The 24,894-nt window shown below is 47.0% G+C and overlaps 1 protein-coding gene and 1 long non-coding RNA gene across 3 annotated transcripts in view; one reads left to right on the forward strand and one right to left on the reverse strand.

Moving 5' to 3' along the window:
• Positions 1–22,990, reverse strand: part of FLOT1 (flotillin 1) — a 26,060-nt gene extending 3,070 nt beyond the window's left edge. Inside the window, exons 1-11 of one of the 2 annotated variants that reach the window (XM_081853611.1) lie at positions 22,876–22,990; positions 18,876–18,935; positions 16,251–16,326; positions 14,190–14,280; positions 12,615–12,758; positions 10,558–10,677; positions 8,911–9,006; positions 5,770–5,922; positions 3,606–3,787; positions 779–824; positions 543–680 (exon numbers count right to left, since the gene is read on the reverse strand). In XM_081853611.1, coding sequence (XP_081709737.1) covers positions 543–680; positions 779–824; positions 3,606–3,787; positions 5,770–5,922; positions 8,911–9,006; positions 10,558–10,677; positions 12,615–12,758; positions 14,190–14,280; positions 16,251–16,326; positions 18,876–18,918 — 1,089 coding nt within the window. In that variant the 5' untranslated portion in view covers positions 18,919–18,935; positions 22,876–22,990. The remainder of the gene's footprint in view (positions 1–542; positions 681–778; positions 825–3,605; positions 3,788–5,769; positions 5,923–8,910; positions 9,007–10,557; positions 10,678–12,614; positions 12,759–14,189; positions 14,281–16,250; positions 16,327–18,875; positions 18,936–22,875) is intronic. The other variant, XM_081853610.1, reaches the window with a different exon arrangement.
• LOC309337506 overlaps positions 12,767–24,894 on the forward strand; it is a 211,505-nt gene continuing 199,377 nt past the window's right edge. The window contains exon 1 of the long non-coding RNA XR_014154371.1: positions 12,767–13,316. This is a non-coding gene — a long non-coding RNA (uncharacterized lncRNA). The remainder of the gene's footprint in view (positions 13,317–24,894) is intronic.

Below are 24,894 nucleotides of genomic sequence, written 5' to 3' on the forward strand. Positions count from 1 at the left end.
TCTCCCAGGACATTCTATACAAGATCTCAAAGTAGCTGTTTTACTACAAAGGAATTTCAGAAATAGACTGGAAAGAGAAGCTGCTGAATTACAACTTATCACCAAACTCAAAACCATGGAAAAACCTGGTCTGAACAAAGACCTTGGATTCTTATCTCATTATACATGACAAAGCCATTTTTCACCTTTTCACCCCTTGCTTTTTCCTGTAAGACCTATTGCAGTCGTTAAGAGTCGTCAACAGGCTCATCACAGCTATCTGCCAATCACCCATTCCCACCACCCTTCTGAGTAATACCCCTCCCCACCTTCTCACTATATAGAAGGGTCTGGAAACTTCTGTTTCAGTGTATCTGAAGAAGTGTGCATGCACACGAAAGCTCATACCAAGAACTGACTTAGTTGGTCTTTAAGGTGCTACTGGAAGGAATTTGTTTTGTTTTTTCTGGACCAGGTTTTGCTCTCTATCCTGCTGCCATTACTGACACCTCCCGTATTTGTTTGAGGTATAGTGTCCACTAATTGAGAGAGCGGGGACTCACCTCCGGAATCTTCTCCAGAAGCATGTCCACCATGGCTACTTCCTGGTACTGCTGGAAGGCCTCTGCCTTCTTGGACATCTGCTGGGCATCAGCCCGGGCCTTGGCCTCAATAGCGAAGGCCTCAGCCTCACCCTTCACCTGAAGACGAGGAGCAAAAAGGACCGGGAGTTGGCTTCCATCCCTCCTGCCTGGAAACATTCCTCCCACAACGCGGGGGAATGCGGACACACACTCACCCGGATGGCCTCTGCTTCAGCCTCCGCCTGCATGATCAGCTGCGTCCTGTTGGAGAAGAAAGAAGGAGGGTCTTCATGGCTGCCCCCTGCTCCCCACAGCCAAAAAAAGGGGGGGGGGTCTTATCCGCAACCTTTTCGCCTCACAAAACGGAGGTCGAAACCAGGAGGGTCAAGGATATAGGAAGCTCAGAGTTTGGGAACACATTATTATTATTATTATTATTATTATTATTATTATTATTATACCACCCTTCATCCAAAGATCTTAGGATGGTTCATAGCATATCAGCATATCTATCTATCTATCTATCATCTAATCTATCATCTATCTACCTATCTACCTATCTATCTATCTATCTATCATCTATCTCTGATCTATCATCTATCTATCTATCTATCTATCTATCTATCTATCTATCTATCTATCTATCATCTATCTATCTCTGTATAGAATTGTGTGTGTGCACATGCATGTAAGGATTTTTGTGTTTTGTGCATAATTTGGCAGAATACTAATTGCAAATCTCAGGAAAAGGAACAGTTTACTTGTCTGGGGAGAAGAATGGATAAGGGGGTGCGGGGGGGGGAGAGAAATGCAGTTCTCCCTGCTCTGAATTATGACTAGGCTGTAAATTAATATTTAATTTTTAAAAAAATAATAATCCTGAGGGGGCTTTTTACAAAACAACAACAAAAAAGTTTATATGTATACAAATATTGATACACATTTGTAAATGACAGCGACTGAGCTGTACATTTTCACTGTGCATTTTGTAATTGCTGAAAAGTGCTCTTTTAATATCATTAGATAAATAATACAATGCGCTAAGAAGCCCAGGGCAAGGGTTCCCACGAGTGCAATGGGGCAGATTTCCACCCTGTACCCCAACAAAGGTGACCTGGGGAGGGTCAGGAAAACCCCCAGAACAGCAGAAGTAGCAGAGGGGGGAGCTGAAAACCTCACTCTGACAGAACCATCGCTGTAGTGCAACACCGACTGAAAATATGCATTATTTCTGTGCAAATGATACCGTCCAGTGCCATCTATATCTCCAGGGGGCTTCTGCACCTATTTTAGCGTCTGGCAAAAACAGACGCTTCGGCAGCCTTTGCACAGGGAAAGATGAGAGGAGCACGCCCTGCGTTGAACCCAAGGTGAACTGTTGCGGAAGCACCATTTTGGTAGTCAAGATAACCCCACAATTAATTGGTAGTCATAGTAACCGTGAGCTCTTTGTTCTCACAAGTGAGTTGGAAACAAACTACCGTCAATAGATTGGTAGTTGTTGCAGAAATGAGCTCATAAATGATTATATTTGCTGCTCTGATATAGTCTAATTGGCTTGCTTTGATGTTATGCTTATCTGTGGGACTGGGGTGCTGGGCTCTGAGCCCAGAAAAGGGGAGCTATCTGTAAGATTTGGGCATTTGCCCCTTATGGCCTCATCTGGGCCGAAGTGATGTCCTGGCCAAAGCGCTTTGTGTAGAAAGAATATACAGTGGTACCTCGGGTTAAGTACTTAATTCATTCTGGAGGTCTGTTCTTAACCTGAAACTGTTCTTAACCTGAGGTACCACTTTAGCTAATGGGGGCTCCTGCTGCCGCTGGAGCCCGATTGCTGTTCTTATCCTGAAGCAAAGTTCTTAACCTGAAGCACTATTTCTGGGTTAGCGGAGTGTGTAACCTGAAGCGTATGTAACCTAAAGCGTATGTAACCTGAGGTACCACTGTACAGTGGTACCTTCTTTTATGGACGGGATCCATCCCGGAGGCCCGTTCGTAACGTGAAATGCTGGCAACTTGTAGTGTTGCGTCTGCGCAGGCGCAATTTGGTGCTTCTGCGCATGCACAAGCAGCGAAACCTGGAAGTAACCCGTTCCGGGGCTTCCAGGTTGCCGCGGTACGTAACGTGAAAAGACGCAACATGAAGCGGACGCAACACGAGGTATGAATGTACAAACATTTGTTTGGGCACAGACAAACTATCTCGCTGCAGTGTCCATCCCACCTCTGCAAAGGTTGGGAGACCTTGTAGGCTGATTTGCTCCACAGCAGAGGTCAGCAAACCTTTTCAGCAGGGGGCCGGTCCACTGTCCCTCAGACCTTGTGGGGGGCCAGACTATATTTTGGGGGGAAATATGAACGAATTCCTATGCCCCACAAATAACCCAGAGATGCATTTTAAATAAAAGCACACATTCTACTCATGTAAAAACACGCTGATTCCCGGACCATCCGCGGGCCGGATTTAGAAGGTGATTGGGCTGGATCCGGCCCCTGGGCCTTAGTTTGTTCTACAGCTTTCTTTAAAAATACATACATACATACATACATACATACATACATACATACCCCGCCCATTTGGCTGGGTTTCCCCAGCCACTCTGGGCGGCTCCCAACAGAATATTAAAAAGATAAAACATCAAACATTAAAACCTTCCCTAAACAGGGCTGCCTTCAGGTGTCTTCTAAAAGTCTGGTAGTTGTTTATTTCCTTGACATCTGATGGGAGGGCGTTCCACAGGGCGGGCGCCACTACCGAGAGGGCCCTCTGCCTGCTTCCCTGTAACCTTGCTTCTTGCAGTGAGGGAACCGCCAGAAGGCCCTCGGAGCTGGACCTCAGTGTCCGGGCAGAACGATGGAGGTGGAAACACTCCTTCAGGTATACTGGGACGAGGCCATTTAGGGCTTTAAAGGTCAGCACCGACACTTTCAATTGGAAACGTACTGGGAGGCAATGTGGTGGCTTTGACAATCCTGCTTCGGTATCCCTGCACCCAACTCCTCCCAGGAGCCCTCCTTTGGGCCTTCGAACGCTGCCTGTACCTCTCGGCCTCCGCCAGTTTCTCCAGCCGGAAGCGCTCTGCCTCGGCGGGCTTCTTGACCTTCGCCTCCAGCTCGCGCTCCTTGCGGATCATCTCCTGTTCCTGTATCTGAATCTGCTGGGCTCGCTCCACCACCAGCACCTGCATTTTTTCTTCCTCGATCTTCTGCTTCGTCTTGGCTACCTGCAGAGCATGGAAGAGAGACAGGAGGGAGAGGCTCGGGGTCAGGGAGCAGCTTGCGGGGTTTGGTCAAGCAGGCAGTGCCTTGGAATCTGGAGGAAGCAGGAACTACAGAAGCAGGAAAGTACAGTTTAGCATGCCAAGAGTGAGCCTACCGTTCCCTTGGGCTAGCACACTCCCTTCACCTGTTGTGGATGTGAGGACAAGTTCAGAGTTTGAACCATTCTGCTTGTCCCAGGATGGTCTGAGCAGTTTTCTGCTTGACCCATGCTTTCTAGACATGGCTCCAAGCTGTTTTCTCCTGGTCCCGCTCCTTCCCCAGGGAAAACCTGCTCTTTAGTTTTAAATTGGAGCAAATGGCCATCTGGAGAAAACCCAAGTTGCTGTTTGCTCCGACTGAGCACTAGAGAGTGGTTTTCCGGGGGGGGGGGGGGGGGCGGAGCAGCGTGACAGGAGGAAGTGGTTACAGTGGTACCTCAGGTTACAGACGCCTCGTGTTACAGACACTTCAGGTTACAGACTCCGCTAACCCAGAAATAGTACCTCGGGTTAAGAACTTTACCTCAGGATGAGAACAGAAACTGTGCGGTGCCGGCGCAGCAGTAGTGGGAGGCCCCATTAACTAAAGTTGTGCTTCAGGTTAAAAATAGTTTCAGGTTAAGAATGGACCTCCAGAACGAATTAAGTTCTTAACCCGAGGTAACACTGTACTCTTAACTGCATTTGGTGGAAACAAGTCAGCTTGAAAAAAATTCTCCTCCTCTATCTTTCTTCAGATTTTTCTTTCTTTTCCTTCTCTGTTGCTTTCTCCTTCCCTAGATCTCTCTTTTTCTTGTGTTTTCTCCCTTCTGACTTTGCTCTTTTCCAGATTAAGTAGCTGTTTTTATCTCAGTATGTTAGAAATAGATATTTTGTAATGGGTATGTATTTCTGCATACTGTATTTCTGAATAAATATCAAATTTAAAAAATGGATTGTTTTCACTAATTGTTAATTCTGTATATTTTCAGTCACAAACATCACAAACCTAAAGAGGCGGCTGCGCCAATAACATTCCTACAAAAACAGAACAAATGGAAGGCAAGGAAAAGGGCATTTAGGCAGGATCTTTCTTGGCAAAGGAAAATGTTGAGATTTGGGAGATCATTTTACATTCAGCAGAGAAGGGGAGGGCAGACTTTTTCAGTCCACTTCTGGAATAATAAATTTTCAGAGTACTTTTTACAGTTATATCAAAAATTACTGATTTGGTTTTACTGTTAGAAAAACATAGACAGATAATTATGAAATTATGTGAGGTTTAATAAGTTAACTGTTTATATTTGGACAACTTTTCTGCTGTACTTTATTGGAGGGAGAAAAATAATCATTTCCTTAATAACAATTTAAAACAATTTATTTAACTAAAACAATAACATTACAGTGGTACCTCTGGTTGCAGACGAGATCCATTCCGGAGCTCTGGCCGGATCCTGAGGTTTCCGCAACTGGAGGAACTGCTTCTGCGTATGCGCGCGGCGCGGTAGAGCGCTTCTGCACATGCGCATGTGGCGAAACCTGGAAAAATACTTCCAGGTTGGCCGCGTTTGCATCGTGAAGGATACACAACCCGAGGTGTGCGTATTCAGAGGTACCACTGTATAGCATATATGTCCATGTTTGTTAACTGATGTGGTTAAACAAAACAAAAACAATAACCAGACTTGAGTTTTAGCACACATGAAAAACTTAAAACAAATCCTTATTTCCTGATGAATAGCCTTTGGACTATAAAGTAATTTAAATAGAAAACTATCTTTAGAAAGATTTTCTCTCCAGAAGCATTTTATTTTAAGAATCCGATTTAAATAAAAATAAAAAAAAATCCAATTTAAATTTTAAAAATCCAATTTCTAAAAAAAACATTGATTTTTAATCCACGCTGCTCCTGTGACTTATTTCCCCTTCCTCTGCCCATCGCCTTCCATAACTAAAGCTTGCCTCACCTGGAGCTGATAGGCCAGGTCAGACTCTGCTTTCCGCGTGTTCACCTCGTAATCGTAAGTGGCTTTCTTCAGCTCGTAGTCCCGCTGGGCTTTGGCCATTTCTGTTTCGCTCAAGTACTGAGCAGACAATTTCTCCTGCTTGGCCTTTGCTTCCTGCAGATGGAAACGGGGGCAACAGCTCAGGGACAGAGCACATGATCCGGGTTTAATTATCCATTTCGGACCCTCCACTTGCACCGGGTTAGATGGCTTGGGCACTGAAAGAGGCAACTGGATTTTTTCCGAAGATGGCAAGGAAAGGGAACAAACACACACACCCGCCCGGAAAAAAATGGCTCACCTTTAACAAAACAGTAACAGCAAATAAAATGCTAGGTAAAGGTAAAGGGACCCCTGACCATTAGGTCCAGTCATGGCCGACTCTGGGGTTGCGGCGCTCATCTCGCTTTATTGGCTAAGGGAGCCGGCGTACAGCTTCAGGGTCATGTGGCCAGAATGACTAAGCCGCTTCTGGCGAACCAGAGCAGCATACAGAAACGCCGTTTACTTTTCCACCGGAGCTGTACCTATTTATCTACTTGCACTTTGACGTGCTTCCAAACTGCTAGGTTGGCAGGAGCTGAGGCCGAGCAACGGGAGCTCACCCAGTCACTGGGATTCAAACCGCCGACCTTCTGATCAGCGAGTCCTAGGCTCTGTGGTTTAACCCATAGCGCCACCTGTGTCCCTTAATAAAATGCTAGGAAACTTTTAAATGGGAGTGAGGCCCACTTTGGGAAAACTCTGACCTTCTAACTGGAGGAGAGAATTCCCAATGGAAATAGTGACGAGATAAAAGTTATTGCAATGCAAACCTGAATGGTCCCTGACAACATCACCAGGCAAGGGATCTCTGCCCTCTTTTCCACTCTCCTATTTGAAAACTCCCAACCTCCAAACAGCTGCACATTTCAAAATGCAGTGCAAGTGCGGTATGGCCAACTCCCATTTTAAAACACACATAGATACAGTCGTGCCTTGGTTCTTGAATGCCTTGGTACTCATACGTTTTGGCTCCCGAACACCGCAAACCCGGAATTAAGTGTTCCAGTTTGCAAACCAAACGCTTTTCGGGAACCGAATATCCGATGCAGCTTCAATTTGAGTGCAGGAAGCTCCTACAGCCAATTGGAAGCCACGCCTTGGTTTTCAAACGGTTTCAGAAGTCGAACCGGCTCCCGGAACGGATTAAGTTTGAGAACCAAGGTACCACTGTACTTGTTTAGGTGAGTGATTGGTGTGTGTGTGAGAGAGAGAGAGAGAGAGAGAGACAGAGAGAGAGGCATAATGTTGGAGGAGTGCCTTTCCAAAATATCTCAGCTCCCCCACTGCGGCTGGGAAGGGCAATGAGGGGTGACACTTCTCTAGCGATTTACTTACAAGTGTTTCTAAAGCGCTGTCCTGTTCAGGGAAGTTTTTAATGTGTGACATTTTAATGTATTTTTTATCTTTGTTGGAAGCCGCCCAGAGTGGCTGGGGAAGTCCAGCCAGATGGGTGGGGTACAAATTTATTATTATTAATTATTATTATTATTATTATTATTATTAGTTATCGTATCATATCATAATTTTTTTTTTAATTGCTGAAGTGGTATCCAAAAATAACACTGAAGCAATAAAGCAAGAGGAAGAAAGCACCAGCATTATAAAAAAATGGGAATTCAGAAATAAAAAGGAACACTCTTATGAGTTAAAGAAAACCCAGAGGAAAAAATATGTGCAGGATTCACACAAGGAGCCCTGAAGAAGGACTTCTGCTTGCGCAATGGGGTAATAAGAATAAGAATCTTATAATTTAAACCCAGCCCATCAGGCTGGGTTTCCCCAGCCACTTTGGGCGGCTTACAGCATATATAAAATAATAGTAAACATCAAGAATTGAAAACTTCCCGATACAGGGCTGCCTCCAGATGTCTTCTAAAAGTCAGATATTGTTTATTTATTTGACATTTGATGGAAGGGCGTTCCACAGGGCAGGCGCCACCACCGAGAAGGCCCTCTGCCTTGTTTCCTGTAACTTTGCTTCTCACAGCGAGGGAGCTGCCAGAAGGCCCTCGGCGCTGGACCTCAGTGTCCTGGCTGAACAGTGGGGGTAGAGACGCTCCTTCAGGTATACTGGGCTGAGGCTTTCCTCCCCTCTCATTTCACTGTACACCCCTGGAATTTTTCTCTGGGGATGGGAGTGTTGGGATTCGCAGGATACTGAATAAGTCTGCAGGCTTCAACAGGATGATGCAATACTCTGTGAAGTGCTGAGTCAGAGTGACTCAGCAGGAGTGTGATTAATGTGATTGGCTATCACCTGTTTTAAAAAGGAAAGCCTGTTTAACAGTGGGTGTGGTTGTGTGGTGGTTGTGTTGTGCTGTGGTGTGGTGATGCTGTGTGGAGAGTATTCGTTTGCCTTAAGGAGCAGGTACTCTGTATGGACTGTTTTTGTAAATACCTGTATATAGCTCACATTAAAATGACTGCACTGGGAAAAACCTGGGACTCTGAGCGTTTCTGCTGAAAGCGCCACGAGGAATTTCGCGACAGGGAGAGGAAAACCCCACCCAAAGGCTTCACAAGATGTGTGAAGCAGCTAACAGGTGGTGGTTCAAATATGGCAAGGGGGAAGCGCATTCCACAGCGCATGAGATACAGCCAATCTCATACAGCCACTTTCCTACTTTCTGATGGGTATCTCCAGAGTAAAAAAGAGAAAATCCTAAAATATAATAATAATAATAATAATAATAATAATAATAATAATAATTTTAAATTATTTGTACCCCGCCCATCTGGCTGGGTTTCCCCAGCCACTCTTATCGGCTCCCAAGAAAGATTAAAAATACATTAAAATATCACACATTAAAAACTCCCCTGATGTCTTCTTAATGTCAGATAGCTGTTTATCTCTTTGACATCTGGTGGGAGGGAGTTCCACAGGGCGGGTGCCACTACCAAGAAGGCCCTCTGCCTGGTTCCCTATAGCTTTGCTTCTCGCAGCAAGGGAACTGCCAGAAGGCCCTCGGCGCTGGACCTCAGTGTCCGGGCAGAACGATGGGACCAGGATTAGCAGGAGAGGCCAGTTCACTCTAGGGGCCTGGTCCCAGAGCTCACCTTGATACCAGCATCCCTCTTAGCTTCAGCTTCTCCAATCCTCGCATCCTTCTGCACCTGAGCCGTCCGAGCTTTCCCCAGAGAGTGAAGATAATCCTACAGTTGTACAAGAGAAGGGGTTAATATTATGGCCAAGAAGCGCAAATATACCAAGGTGTCTTTGACACTGGAATTTGCAATATACTGATTACCACTTGAACTTTTTTTTTTTAATGCTATTTTCATCCTGGTATGTAATAATAACAAGAGAAGAAGGAACAGCCAGTAAAACCCTGGGTGCAGTGTTCAAAACTCCCATTGCTCCAGGCACATTTTGCGACAGGGAATTGAATTCGCGCGAGCAGTTTCTGAGCTCAGGTTGCAATGCTGCGCCTAAGATTTCCAATTTAAACTACAGAATGGATGGAAAGAAGGACCCTTTTCTGCCTCCCCGCTTCCAGCTACTCTCTGAAGACTGGAGAAGAGACCCTCTTAAGAATATTAGGGTGGTAAGCAGGGGAAGGAATAAACCATGTGAAAAATGAACATAATATTCTAACTGCAGTTCATTCATTTTTAAGCTTTGTATTCTTGTGATAAAAAAGCGTGCCTAGACATTCCATGGTTGCGCCCATAACCAGGTTTAAGGTTCCATTTAGCTCCTAGCTTTCATATCTCAGTTTCTAACACTCCCTGGATGCTACCCTGGGCTCCTTTGGGAGGAAGGACAGGACTATATATGCAATAAAAATAAATAAAGCAAAAGCAAGTAACAAAGCACAGAGGAGATAGAGAGCACTGCTTTGTTTCACCAGTGCCTCCGATGAAGTGGATATCGGGAAAAGTACTATTTTAGTGCACTTTATAAATCCTATCTTCTCTTGTTCTGCGTTGGTGCATTACAGCTTTGGGAAATGTTCCATATTCACAAACAAAAGAACTATGTTAAGGTTTTTATTGTTTATTGACTTTGCCAATGGAATTCTAACCCTAGTCACTTTACGGAAAGGGACCAAAGCCCCTGAAATTATATTGATATAAAGGTAAAGGTAAAGGTAAAGGGACCCCTGACCATTAGGTCCAGTCGTGGCCGACTCTGGGGTTGTGGCGCTCATCTCGCTTTATTGGCCGAGGGAGCCGGCGTACAGCTTCCGGGTCATGTGGCCAGCATGACTAAGCCGCTTCTGGCGAACCAGAGCAGCGCATGGAAACACCGTTTACCTTCCCGCAGGAGCGGTACCTATTTATCTACTTGCACCTTGACGTGCTTTTGAACTGCTACGTTGGCAGGAGCAGGGACCGAGCAATGGGAGCTCACCCCGTTGCAGGGATTCGAACCGCCAACCTTCTGATCAGCAAGTCCTAGGCTCTGTGGTTTAACCCACAGCGCCACCCGCGTCCCTTTTTATATTGATATACCTAAAGCTAGTTCCTAGAGGGACAAAACACTGGGAGAGAGAGCTGTTACCTTCATGCAGAAGTGGCCAAAGCTCAGAGGTAGAGGGTCTACCTTGCTTGCAGAAAATCCCAGGTTCAGTCTCTGGGTAGGGCTGGGGAAGAATCCCACCTGAAGCTCCAGAAAGCTGCTACTTTCAATGCAGAGACTATACTGAGCTCTGGGTGTACCGGTAATCCGAATTGGTAGAAGGCCGCTTCCTGTTTTCTTACCTGGTCATCGTGTATGTCTTTGAGGGTGTAGCTGACCACACTGATCCCCATGTTGACCAGGTCAGAGGAGGCAACTTTGAAGACCTGCTCGGAGAACTTCTTCCGGTCCTTGTATATTTCCTGGTGGGCGAACAGAGACAGCAGAGGGTATTATACCCAGAGAAAAAAGCAGCCAGGAACAGGAATCGAGTCCTAGGCTTGCCCACCTTTCCATCCCAACAATGTCCATTTATTTCAGACTTCCAGAACTTGGTCACTTCCTATAACCACTCTCAGTTCCAACCTGATAATTGCCACCTGCCCAGATTTTAACTTGTCTGAGTTACAGTGGTACCTCGGGTTAAGAACTTAATTCGTCCCAGAGGTCTGTTCTTAACTTGAAACTGTTCTTAACCTGAGGTACCACTTAAGCTAATGGGGCCTCCCACTGCCGCCTCCACTCAATTTCTGTTCTCATCCTGAGATAAAGTTCTTAACCCGAGGTACTACTTCTGGGTTAGCGGAGTCTGTAACCTGAAGCGTCTGTAACCCGAGGTACCACTGTAATTTTAAGATGTATTTTAATTAACTGGTGTCTGTTTTTATGCATATTGTATTGTTTTTATGATGTTAGCCACTCTGAGCCTGGTCTCGGCCGGAATATAATAATAATAATAATAATAATAATAATAATAATAATAATAATAATAATAATGTTGTTTAGTCGTTTAATTGTGTCCGACTCTTCGTAACCCCATGGACCAGAGCACGCCGGGCACTCCTGTCTTCCACTGCCTCCCGCAGTTTGGTCAAACTCATGTTCATAGCTTTGAGAACACTGTCCAACCATCTCATCCTCTGTCGTCCCCTTCTCCTTGTGCCCTCCATCTTTCCCAACATCAGGGTCTTTTCCAGGGAGTCTTCTCTTCTCATGAGGTGGCCAAAGTATTGGAGCCTCAGCTTCATGATCTGTCCTTCCAGTGAGCACTCAGGGCTGATTTCCTTAAAAATTGAGAAGTTTGATCTTCTTGCAGTCCATGGGACTTTCAAGAGTCTCCTCCAACACCATAATTCAAAAGCATCAATTCTTCGGCGATCAGCCTTCTTTATGGTCCAGCTCTCACTTCCATACATCACTACTAGGAAAACCATAGCTTTAACTATACGGACCTTTGTTGGCAAGATGATGTCTCTGCTTTTTAAGATGCTGTCTAGGTTTGTCATTGCTTTTCTCCCAAGGAGCAGGCATCTTTTAATTTTGTGGCTGCTGTCACCATCTGCAATGATCATGGAGCCTAAGAAAGTAAAATCTCTCACTGCCTCCATTTTCCCCCCTTCTATTTGCCAGGAGGTGATGGGACCAGTGGCCATGAGAAGAGTATGCTCTGGTCCATGGGGTCACAAAGAGTTGGAGAACACTAAATACCGTACGTATTTTTCGCTCTATAGGACGCAGTTTTCCCCCTTCAAAAATGAAGGGGAAATGTGTGTGTGTCCTATGGAGCGAAGAAGCCATAGCCCTGCGACCCTCTCCCAGCTGGAGAGGTGACGCGTGACTATGGCAGGAGCCTCTCCGCTGTGCGCCTTTACCCGCTCCCCGACCTGCTCTTGGGGGCTGGTGGTGGGCTTCCCCCTGCCAGCCCCAAAGAGCAGGTCGAAAAGAACCTGAAGCCTGGAGAGCGAGAGGGGTCGGTGGGCACCCACCCCTCTCGCTCTCCAGGCTTCCAAGGTAGCCGTCTGAAGGCGACTGAACGCACCTTAAACGGCACCTTGTTTTAGAGGGGGAAAACAAGAGGGGGAAAATTCTCCCCCTCTCTGCGCAGCGCCTCCTGCTGCTTCACTGAAGGGGCGCTGGGCAGAGAGGGGGAGATTTTTTTTTCTTGTCCCCCCCCCCCTAAAACAAGGTGTGTCCTATTGTCCGGTGCGTCCTATAGAGCGAAAAATACGGTAACTAAACAACAACAACAACAACAACACACATTTCCCAGCCGGGGGCAGCATTAGGTATACACAGTGACCCAAACTCATCCCTTCCAGCAGAGGGCAGCAAAGATTGAATATATTCTAGCAGAGCTCACCTCTACAGTCATGTGGGCCATGATGGCTCTCTGGTGCCCCTCTAGCGTTTCCAAAGCAATCTGGGCAATCTCGAGCTCTGATTTGCCCAGGAACATCTGGCAAGCAGCTGCCAGCATCTCCTTGTTCTGTCCCTGGATCTTCACCTATGTTGGGGGAGGGAGGTGGGGCGGAATGAGAAGAAAGCTGAGAAAGAGAAAGGATGCCCCCCCCCCCCAAGTTTCCTAACAACTCTCACATCCTGTTTTAGGTAATCATCAGATTGGAGACATTTTCCCTTTAAGAAGAAGAGCCGTTTCTGGAATTTCTGCAAGCAGGGAGCCGCTGTAACTCAGAACATCTTGCTTTTTGCTAGCCATTAAGTTTAATTTAATTTAATTCAGCGAACATCAGCACAAGGCCGGCTTCGTACTCTAGCATTTATTTAGATGATTATACGCTGCCCCCTTTCGCAAGCCACAGGATGGTTTGCAACAAAGGCAAATTAACCCCCCCCCCCAAGAAAGCAACACAGTTCTTAAAATACAGACTGCAGGCCTTGGTTTTGATCTATGGTCTACTTTTAAAATAAGGCTGCATTTTAAATTGCATTTTAACCTGTATTTTAAATTGGTTTTTCCCCCTATTATGTTTTTACTGTAATTTTATTGGTGTTAGCTGCCCTGAGCCCAGTTCTGGCCGGGGAGAGTGGGGTATAAATAAAAGTTATTATTATTATGGAAGAAGTGTGGTTTTGCAAGTATTTGGGTCCCAGGCTGTAATGCTAAACTTTGAATCCTCCCACTCCCGCCCCCAATATTGTGAGAGCCAGGGAAAGAGCTGAGGCAAATTTTGGAAAGAGGAGAAAGAGAAAGGAAATTAAATGGATCCCCTGCGGGGGGTGGCCAGATCTGTGACTGGGGAAACCAAGCCAGATGGGCGGGGTAGAAATAATAATTATTATTATAGGAGGAATATAAAATTGTTCCAATGGAGGAAATCAGAAATTGCCTTTTCCACAGAACAGGGGTGGGTAACCTGCAGCCCACAGCTGAATTTCATGTGGCCCTTGGCCAAGGTTCCTGCAGGAAATATGGTGCATGTTTGTGACAGAATCAAGACAGAAGGGAGCTGTCCCGAAAAGGTGGCCCACCCACATTTTGATTCAGTCCATGCCCCCTTCCTCTCAGCAGATGCCCCCTCAAGGAAATGCTCTAATTAAAAGGGGGTGGGGAAGCAAGCTGGGAAATTGTTACCTGAAGGAGCCTCTCCACCTCCATCATTCTCCCCAGACACTGGGGTCCAGTGCCGAGGGCCTTCTGGCGGTTCCCTCGCTGCGAGAAGCCAAGTTACAGGGAACCAGGCAGAGGGCCTTCTCGGTGGTGGCGCCCACCCTGTGGAACGCCCTCCCACCAGATGTCAAAGAGAAAAATAACTACCAAACTTTTAGAAGACATCTGAAGGCAGCCCTGTTTAGGGAAGCTTTTAATGTTTAATAGGTTATTGTATTTTAGTGTTTTGTTGGAAGCCGCCCAGAGTGGCTGGGGATACCCAGCCAGATGGGCGGGGTATAAATAATAAATTATTATTATTAATACCTGGGCAATGCCGGTGACGGAGATGGGGACCCCATGTCGGGTGTATACTTTTTCACTCTTCACATTCAGGGTCAGAGTATTCAGTGAGATCCTGCAGGCAACAGGAAGGGGCAGGAGAGGGTGAATAAGGAACAGAAAGACACATACACCCATGTACTTCTCAGTGGTGACCTGGACTCCAGTTTAAGTTGTCCTGAGAAGCCCAAGCCAGAGGGAGTCAATATGGCGACCTCCAATTGTTGCTAGACTACAACTCCCACAGCCCCTGTGTATTGGCCACACCAGCCGGGGCTTCTGGGAGTTGTAGTCTAACCACATCACCCTGGCTCTCGCTGGGCCTAAGGTTGCCAGTCAGATATATATTGTTGACACTGTCAATGCGGCACAACATGGCACTTCCATTCCTTGCTCAATTCAAAGGCCGCTTTTATTGACTGCCCTTCACTTTCACAGGTTTGTATTTTTTTAAATTGGAATTTTATTTACAACATAACATAACCCCCCCACCCCCCAATACACAAATCCACCCTCATTAAACGTGAACGTCACATACAATGAGCATAACATACAACAATACAACCAACCAACCAACCAAATGAAAGACTTCCTTTATCCTGGATCTGGCCTCCTTATTTACTTCTTATAAACCGTTTCCTTTACAAATAGTTATTAAGATTTTTCTAATTATAACTTAAATATCCACAAAGTCTCCTGCAGACATTAATCGAAACAAGTCCAGGTATGTATTTTAGGGCACTGTTTTGTGACGTATTCTCTGCATTTCCCCCATGCTTTTTGAAACTCTTGTCTAGTGTGGTCTCTAATTGCCAGGTTTTGTCCCCTGATTGTAGAAACCAGGGATGGATGGATTGATGGATTCAGCACAAACACCTCACTACAACCCGGTGATGTGGGTTAAGACGAGAGCGAACGAGCGAGCATGTGATTCACCCAAAGTCACCAAGTGAGATTTATGGCCCAGTGGAGATTTGAACCCAGGTTCTCCCAGGTCATATTCCAGTACTTTAACCACTATGCCATCATGGATCCAAGTCAAAAGACTTCCTTGGGCTGTTCTGACTTTTCCCCTGCCATTTTTTCTACGCAAACTGCATTCTTCCCAGAATCCCTTGGCAGGAGGCCCAATCCTGGCTTAGATCTAAATCTTGCCCAAGCTGTGACTGAAAAACACATCTCTTTACAAGCAGGAGTTTTCATTTTTCTGGCGCTCTTTTAAGCACAAGAATTCAGTGCACAATCTAACAGGCAGTGATGTTTGGATTTGAGAATTTAATTGTTGTCTAAGCAGGGTTTGTGTGGAGGAGAGCTTGTTTCTAGCCCTCAACAGAAACTCAAAAGATGCCGTTTCTAAGTGCATATATTTGGTGAAAGAAACTACAGCATGCCGGAGCGGAGTAAACAAAAGCCACTGTGCTGCAATATTTGGGCTATCTGACTCTGACTGGGGAGACTTGCACTCAGCCAGGTCTAGTGCATGGTAAGGGACGCAGGTGGCGCTATGGTCTAAACCACTGAGCCTCTTGGGCTTGCCAATCGGAAGGTCGGTGGTTTGAATCCCCGCAACGAGGTGAGTTCCCGTTGCTCTGCCCCAGCTCCTGCCAATCTAGCAGTTTGAAAGCACACCAGCGCAAGTAGATAAATAGGTACTGCTGCGGCGGGAAGGTAAACGGCGTTTCTGTGCATTCTGACTTTTGTCACAGTGTCCCATTGCGCCAGAAGCGGTTTAGTCCTGCTGGCCACATGACTTGGAAATCTGTCTGTGGACAAACGGTGGCTCCCTCAGCCTGAAAGTGAGAGGAGCGCCACAACCTCACAGTCGCCTTTGACTGGGCTTAACTGTCCAGGGCTCCTTTACCTTTTGTATCTTTTAGTGCATGGTAGTGCTTTGAATGTATGGAGCAGATGAGGCCTTACTGGTGTCCCTCAGAGAAGGGACTCAAGATCCAGGTAGGACAGGAATATGTACACGTTAGCTAGCCTTCAGCAGTCTTCCCAAAGCCCCCTCATCCCTCCTAGGGGTGCTGCCCCAGAAGAACTCACCTCTGGATCTGTTGAATACATGGCATCACAAACACACGTCCTCCAGCTATCATGACAGGGGGACTGCGGCAGAAACCTGAGAGAAAAAGGTTGAATTGAAGCACCTGAATGCAACACACCAAAATCACTGAAGTAAAGGGGCCTACAGTGGTACCTTGCTTCTCAAACGCCTTGGTACTCAAACAGCTTGAAACTCAAACACTGCAAAACCGGGAGTAAGTGTTCCAGTTTGTGAACTTTTTTCAGAAGCTGAATGTGCTCCGTTTTGAGTGTTACGCTTCCGATTTGAGTGCCACACTTCCATTCTGAGTGTTAGGCTCAGGTCTGTCTGTTTTTGCTACTTATTTTGAGTTTTTGTTTTTGAGGCTCTTTTTTCTTTTGTTTTTGTGACTGTGTAGAACCCAGTTCAGCTACCGACTGATTGATTGTGTGACTGCAGTACATTAATTATTGTTTTCATTTTATGGATCAATGGTCTCGTTAGATAGTAGAATTCATGTTAAATTGCTGTTTTAAGGGTTGTTTTTAAAAGTCTGGAACGGGTTAATCCATTTTGCATTACAGTGGTACCTTGGGTTACATATGCTTCAGGTTACATACACTTCAGGTTACAGACTCCGCTAACCCAGAAATAGTACCTCAGGTTAACAACTTTGCTTCAGGATGAGAACAGAAATCGTGCTCGGGTAGCGCGGCAGCAGCTAGAGGCCCCATTAGCTAAAGTGGTACCTCAGGTTAAGAACAGTTTCAGGTTAAGAACAGACCTCTGGAACGAATTAAGTTCTTAACCCGTGGTACCACTGTACCTTGGTTTGGAAGGCTTTGGTTTTGGAACCGAGTTCCGTAAGAGATTGAGTTTGAGAACCAAGGTACCACTGCACTTCCAAAACAACAACAACCCGGCTTGTTTATGATCAGGGGCAGAGAAGAGGAGAGAGAGAGAGAGAATCATAGAATTGTAGAGCTGGAAGGGACCTCGAGGGTCATCTAGTCCAACCCCCTGCAATGCAGGAATCTCAGCTAAAGCGTCCCTGACAAGATGGCCGTCCAACCTCTGCTTAGAAACCTCCAAGGAAGGAGAGTCCACAGACTCCCGAGGGAGACAGTTTCACTGTCGAACAGCAAATGAAAATTGTAAAGGAGGGGATGCACAATATGATTCCCTGGAAAACCCTAAGCAGGGTGGTTGGAAAAATGGAAGGGGGGGCGGGAACCCAAGCCCCAAAATGATTCTGGGGTGAATGGATGGAAGGGCAGAACTACAGCCTGTTTTGAAATACGGTACCTTCTGTAAACAAGTTGACAGAATCACTGCCCCTGTAAGAAGCTTTTAAGCTTGCATTGGGCTTTTAACCTTCCCTGGGCTTTTAACCTTGCATTGAATAGAATTCGAAGGTTATATAATTCTTATACAGTGGTACCTCAGGATGCGAACGGAGCTCCGGAACGGATCCCGTTCGCATCCTGAAGCGAACGCAGTCTGTGTCTGCGCGTGACGCCATTTTGAGCGTGGAGCGCAACCTGAAAGCGCTCATCCTGAAGCATATTCAACCCGAGGTATGACTGTATACCTTTATGAGTTTGTGGACGCCAGACCCATTCAAACCCCTGGATCCAGCAAGTGCTAAAATACAGGCCAGGTTTGCTTCCTGTGTCCAGGCAATCGCCTGGGTGATGTGCCATTAAGAGAACAAAGGAAAGAGGCCAGAAGAGAATGGGTAGGGCCCCTCCTCCAGCTCTTAAGATAATGAGAAGGACAAAGGCTGGCTCTAATGTGACCTAGAATCAAAGCTGTAGGCTGAAAAGCCAGAGAGGAACAGCGCAATGTTTGATTTCTGTCGGAATCCAAGGCTGCAGATATGGGAGAAACAAGATTGGTTTGGGGGTGTTGATGCTGTGAACCCCTCCATCATAGGCTGAGGTGGTATATATGTGTAAAGAAAATATAGATAATAAAGGAACCAGAGTTTCTGCTGTGCCTCATGTCTGAAAGGAAACACGAATCCTGGCACTCCCGGAATCTCGTACAGCTGCGAGATTGGGGTGGCCTGAAATAATATAATAGTGGGACCTATTACACCTATTATACTTTTACCAGTGGGAGTGTATACAGTTTAAAAGAACAGAGAAAGAGACCTAAATGCAGACACACACTGCCCGCTAATCTTCCTCATGCAGTATTTTGTCTTACTTAATACCCTGCCCTCAATGTGACCACTTACAGGCCAGCCTACAAAACAAAAGAGTACCAAAAAGAAATCAAAATGTAATCGGAGCAGCAGAATATAAACAGATTAACTCAATTAAAAGGTTGTGAATAAATAATTTTAAAAGGCTGTTATAAGCTTCAGGAAGCCCACATAGAGCAGAAATAGAAGAAAAGAAATCAAGTAGGGAAAAGAAATCCAAGGAGACAAGAAATTCCCAAAAAACCTCTCCAGCGAAGATGGAGTGTCCTTAATCGCCATGCGATAATGAGCATTGGAGGGAGAGGAATGGTATATCCTGAAAGAAGCCATGGCTGGAACACTGAAAAGGCATGCTCCACGCTGCAACATTTTGTTGCAGGTCCTAGGCGGACCCACCTCTTCAGTAAGAGGGAGGAAGAGGAAGTGTAGAACTCACCTGAGACAACCATGGCCTCATTGGGGCCACAGGTAAAGAACATCCTGAAGCCTGAAGGGTCTGAAAGGAAGAAGAAACATGGATTATTTCCATGGAGTCCCACCATTCAGCTCTTAATAATAATAATAATAATAATAATAATAATAATAGTAATAATAATTTATTTACACCCTGCCCATCTGGCTGGGTTTCCCCAACCACTCTGGGCAGCTTCCAGCAAAATATTAAAATATAATAATTCATGAAATATTAAAAGCTTCCCTAAACAGGGCTGCCTTCAGATGTCTTCTAAAAGTCAGAGCGTTGTTTATTTCCTTGACATCTGCTGGGAGGGCATTCCACATGGCGGGTGCCACTACCGAGAAGGCCCTCTGCCTGGTTCCCTGTAACCTCACTTCTCGCAGTGGGGGAACCGCCAGAAGGTCCTGAGCTGGACCTCAGTGTCCGGGATGGATGATGGAGGTGGAGACGCTCCTTCAGGTATACTGGGCCGGGGCCGTTTAGGGCTTTAAAGGTCAGCACCAACACTTTGAATTGTGCTCGGAAACGTACTGGGAGCCAGTGTAGGTCTTTCAGGATCGGTGTTATATGGTCTTGGCAGCCACTTCCAGTTACCAGTCTAGCTGCCGCATTCTGGATTAGTTGTAGTTTCCGGGTCACCTTCAAAGGTAGCCCCACACAGAGTGCATTGCAGTAGTCCAAGCGGGAGATAACCAGAGCATGCACCACTCTGGCAAGACAGTCTGCGGGCAGGTAGGGTCTCAGTCTGTGTACCAGGTGGAGCTGGTAGACAGCTGCCCTGGACATGGATTTGACCTGTGCCTCCATGGACAGCTGTGAGTCCAAAATGACTCCCAGGCTGTACACCTGGTCCTTCAGAGGCACAGTTACCCCATTCAGGACCAGGGAGTCATCCACACCTGCCCGCCTCCTATCCCCCCAAAACAGTACTTCTTTCTTGTCAGGATTCAGCCTCAATCTGTTAGCCGCCATCCACCCTCCATCCGCTTTCTGGCCTCCCAAATGTACCAGCTTGCCCACTCAGCTTAAATTTGGCCTGGAAATAAACTGAATGCAATTTTGTCCCAGGGGAGAATGAACGTGCAGTAAAGGCCAAAATGAAAGTTAAGGCGTGGCTTAACTTAAGCTCAGCTTTAAAGACAGCGTCGCAAGAATCGCCAAGCTGGATCAGACCAAAGGCTGGATCAGACGAAAGGTGGTTTTAAAACTTGCTGAAACGGGGACTTATAGATTCATTAGAGGTGTACTTGGTCCTCCTCAATTCACAAATGGCTGAATTCACTAATGGAACTCAGATTCCTAGAAGACTCGACCAATGTGATCTGGGTAGACCATGGTTAGGATCGGATCGTGTGATCCCTTTCCAAGGGTTTCCGAAAGCTGCAGGGCTGTCTGGTAACGGTTTTGCTTCCTTGTTGTCTAAAAACCTCCAGAACGGTTTATTCTGTCACCCACAACCTGGAACAGCGATTGCAATTGGGGCTTTGAACACAACACAGCAAGTTGCCCTGGGACTATATGGGGGTGGGGGACATACAAAATCTGGAGCCAGCCATGTAAAAGGTGCAAAAACAAACAAACAAACAAACAAACGGAAAACACTGTTAAATAAAGAGCGGCCTTGTTCCCATGTAGACCTGGAAGGAACCAGATTTGTGCAGCCGCAAAGGAGTGCTGGGCATTTTTTTGGAGGGGAAACTTTTTGGCTTCCATGGGGCAATGGTGAAGCCCAGCAGGCCTGAGACCAGCACAGCCTCATGGGTTGACTTTTGTACTCAAGGACACGTCCCAAAATCCTCCGCGCCTCACGGGCATTGCAGTGGGGCCTACGGAGGCTTCCTGACAGGTGACTCGACGTGGAAAAGGTCAATCCTTTTCAGGCAGGAAGCCTGAAAAACCAAGACTTCTATGGGCACCTGTAGAATGGGCACATCTCGAAAAAAAGCTGCAAGCAGAGGGATACAGCTAGAGACTTGGGAGTGGGGGATGCAAGGAGAGGTGGGGTTTGCATGCAGATCCCTGGGGCAACTCTGAACATTTGTTTGTTGAGGAGGACATCTAATTATGCCTTTTGGGGAGGGTCTTTGGGCAGGCAGAGGCTTCGTACAACATACGTCTAAATTGCCCGCGCGCACACACACACACACACACACACACACATCCTGCCAAAAAACTAATAATAATCCTGGGAACTGTAGTTTGCTAAGGGTGCTGGGATTTGTAACTCTCTGAGGGGCAAACAACAGCCCACGGGATTCTTTGGGTGAGTGCAAGGGAAGTGTGTGTTAAATGTATGGAGTAGGCAGCCAGGCTACTCTGGGCCCAAGCTGTTCTTATTGCATTTACAGTGGTACCTCAGGTTACAGACGCTTCAGGTTAGTGACGCTTCAGGTTACAGACTCCGCTAACCCGGAAATAGTACCTCAGGTTAAGAACTTTGCTTCAGGATGAGAACAGAAATTGCAGCGTGGCGGCAGTGGGAGGCCCCATTAGCTAAAGTGGTACCTCAGATTAAGAACAGTTTCAGGTTAAGAACGGACCTCCAGAACAAATTAAGTTCTTAAGCTGAGGTACCACTGTATATTCCACGTGTTCTCCAAAGAGCTCGCTCAAGGTGGTGTACACACTCCTTGCTTTATCCTCACAACAACCCTGCAAAGTAGGTTGGGCAGGCAGAGGGTGACTGGCTCCAAGTCAACCAGTGGGCTGAGTGGGGCCTTGAACCCTGGTCTGCCAGGTCCTAGTCTAGGGCTCTAACTACACTGCAAAGGATCCTGTATACCTGAAGGAGCGTCTCCACCCCCATCGTTCTGCCCGGACACTGAGGTCCAGCTCTAAGGGCCTTCTGGCGGTTCCCTCATTACGAGAAGCAAAGCTACAGGGAACCAGGCAGAGGGCCTTCTTGGTAGTGGCGCCTGCCCTGTGGAACGCCCTCCCAGCAGATGTCAAGGAAATAAACAACTATTTTACTTTTAAAAGACAACTGAGGGCGGCCCTGTTTAGGGAAGTTTTTAATGTCTGGTACTGTATTGTTTTTAATATTCAGTTGGAAGCCGCCCAGAGTGGCTGGGGAAACCCAGCCAGATGGGTGGGGTATAAATGTTAAATTATAATATTATTATTATTATATTATTATGGCTGCTATGGGGAACCTGACACTGCTGGGACTGCCTGCATGGCTCAGGGGGTCAGGGATGATGGAAGCGGCAATTCCGTACGGCCGCACACACCTGCCCTGTAGGGCTTTGAAAGGATTCACAGAATTTTAGGATGGCAGAGGCGGAAGGGACCCTTGGGGTCATCTATCCCAACCCCCTTGCAATGCAAGTATATGCGCGGGAAGCACCAGCACCTTGAATTGTGCTGAACTGGATCGGACGGTGGAATCAGCACAGCTGTCCTTTGATCCAGTTTCTGGGCAGCCCCACCTACACAACGCATTACAGGAGAACCACACACACAAACTCATACAAACAAAGGCACACCAAGCAGCCTTTGGCAGCTTCTCAATCCATGCTACATACAAGGACCCCAGAATTTCCCCGCTCCCCCCCCCCAAAAAAGCATTTACACTTGTTTAGTAAATGCTTCCAAAGGTCGCCTCGGGCTGCGCATTCGCTCCGGGCGCGGCTGTGTTATTTATTTCCCTTGAAAAGGTGTAATTATTCGGATTGTTGCTGCACACTGCGCCGGGGCGCTTTCCAAGCTTTCCTAAGGCGCGATGAGGACTAGCGGGTTGAGGCGAGATGTGCAGGACGGGGATGGGGTGGGGAGGCCAGTAGGAGGTGGTCTCCAAAAACAACAACAACAACAACAAGGCCAGGAGGGCCAGGGCCGTTTTTATAGATATATATGCATGCTTAAAAAAAAGGGAAAAAATTTGCAAAAGGCGCATGCGAGATGCCAATGCACGAGGGAGCGCGTGGGTTCTTGCCAGGAACGCACCCGCTTTGCAAATCGGCGCCCCCTTCTCACTCACCCGCTTGCCCGCTGCAGCTGAATCTCCAAGGCGCTCTGCTTGTTTCTTCCTGCCTCCGCCAGGCACACCCTTCCTGGCTCTCTGACACCACCACTTTCCCATCAGCCCGCAGTGTGCTGTTTTCTCCCCCCACCCCCCCTTCGCCGGCAGGATCGCATGGAAGAACAAAGAGGATTTGCAGCCACCTGCTGGCTGCTACCTCGCAGTTGCAGGCGCTGCTGAGAGACAAGAGACCACAGAGCAAGGAAAGGTCTTTGCTTTGGGGTGGGGTTTTTTGGGGAGGCGTCTGTTCTGTTTGATTACAAGCAATGCTCCATAGCTGTCAATTTACAGATTTGAAAATAAGGGACCAGCAGCCTTGAAAATAAGGGACCAGCAGCCAAAATAAGGGATTTTGGCTAAGCTTCTACAGAAATCCGGCACTGATGGAGCCATGCTGCTTTTGCTGCCACTGATTGTGTTTTGCAGGGGGTTGAACTAGAATCAGTGTTTCCCAACCTTGTGCCTCCAGCTGTTTTTGAACTACAACTCCCATCATCCCTGACTAGTAAGACCAGTGGCAAGGGATGATGGGAATTGTAGTCCAAAAACAGCTGGAGGCACAAGGTTGGGAAACACTGAACTAGATGATCCTCAGGGTCTACAACTCCCACCAAAGAAGAGGGGCAGACAAAACTGATTAACGAGGTCAAGATGGCAAAGCTTACAGGCAGAATTAGAAACCAGGAAGAGGACCTCTTTCATAAAGAATGGGGAAAGTTTATAATTTAGTTGAAAAGCTATTATAAAGAGTTACATACATTGGTAGGATTGACAGAAAATTTATAGTAAAAATTTGAACTATGGATGGACAAATGATTTATAAAAATAGAGTTATGAAAGGGATGCAGAGGGGGAAATCACTACATTAAGATGCTGCACTGGTTGGAGGGTTTGCTAAGAGGTACGTCGGGGCTGCCGTTGTCTTGGGGCGGGGAGTTCCATTGGCCCTTCCCTGCCCGAGAGAGAGGGAGGGAGAGAGACTCTCGCCCGTGCCGCCCGCGAGCCCGCCATGAGGTGGTTGTGGCGCCACGGCGGTCACTGAAGCACCGCCCTTCTGCGTCCCTCCCCATCCCCTCCTCTTCCTCCTCCCTCAGGCCACCTCCTCAGCCACCGCTGCCGCCTCCGGCTTCCCCTGGCGGCGCGGCAGAAGTCTTGCAAGAGAGGGGCTGCCTGTCTGCCCGCCGCCACCCATCTCCTCACAACGGGTCCCTGAGGGGGGAAAGGGAGAGACGGAGACGCAGCAGCTCGTGCGCACGCTCTCTCTTGCCCTCTCGAGGTGGAGGACCTCTCTTGCCCTCTCGAGGTGCTTCCCTCCCGAGCCAGGCGAGCATGAAACCTGGGAAATTTAAGGGACATAATCAATAAGGGACAGCAGCGGGACACGGCACTGGGATAAGGGAGTTTCCCGCCAAATAAGGGACGGTTGACAGCTATGCTATGCGCTCTAACCAACTGAGCCATTAAGGTTTGGTCACTTTTTTAAAAAAGAAAAAAAGTGCAACTTAAATGCTGCACGGCAGGCAGAAAACCAACAGGTACAGCTTTGTTTAAAACTGGGACAGTCTCTCTGCTGCACAACAGGCGGGAATAATAATAATAATTATTATTTATTATTTATACCCTGCCCATCTGGCTGGGCTTCCCCAGCCACTCTGGGCGGCTTCCAACAGAATATTAAAATACAATAACCTATTAAACATTAAAAGCTTCCCTAAGCAGGACTGCCTTCAGATGTCTTCAGATGGTAGTTGTTTTTCTCTTTGACATCTAGTGGGAGGGCATTCCACAGGGTGGGTGCCACTACCGAGAAAGCCCTCTACCTGGTTCCCTGTAACTTGGCTTCTTGCAGCAAGGGAACTGCCAGAAGGCCCTTGGCACTAGACCTCAGTGTCCGGGCAGAATGATGGGGGTGGAGACGCTCCTTCAAGTATACTGGACCGAGGTTGTTTAGGGCTTTAAAGGTCAGCACCAACACTT

This window comes from Podarcis erhardii (assembly GCF_964252035.2).
Source record: "Podarcis erhardii genome assembly, chromosome: 2".
In the NCBI taxonomy this organism is placed as follows: Eukaryota; Metazoa; Chordata; class Lepidosauria; order Squamata; family Lacertidae; genus Podarcis; species Podarcis erhardii.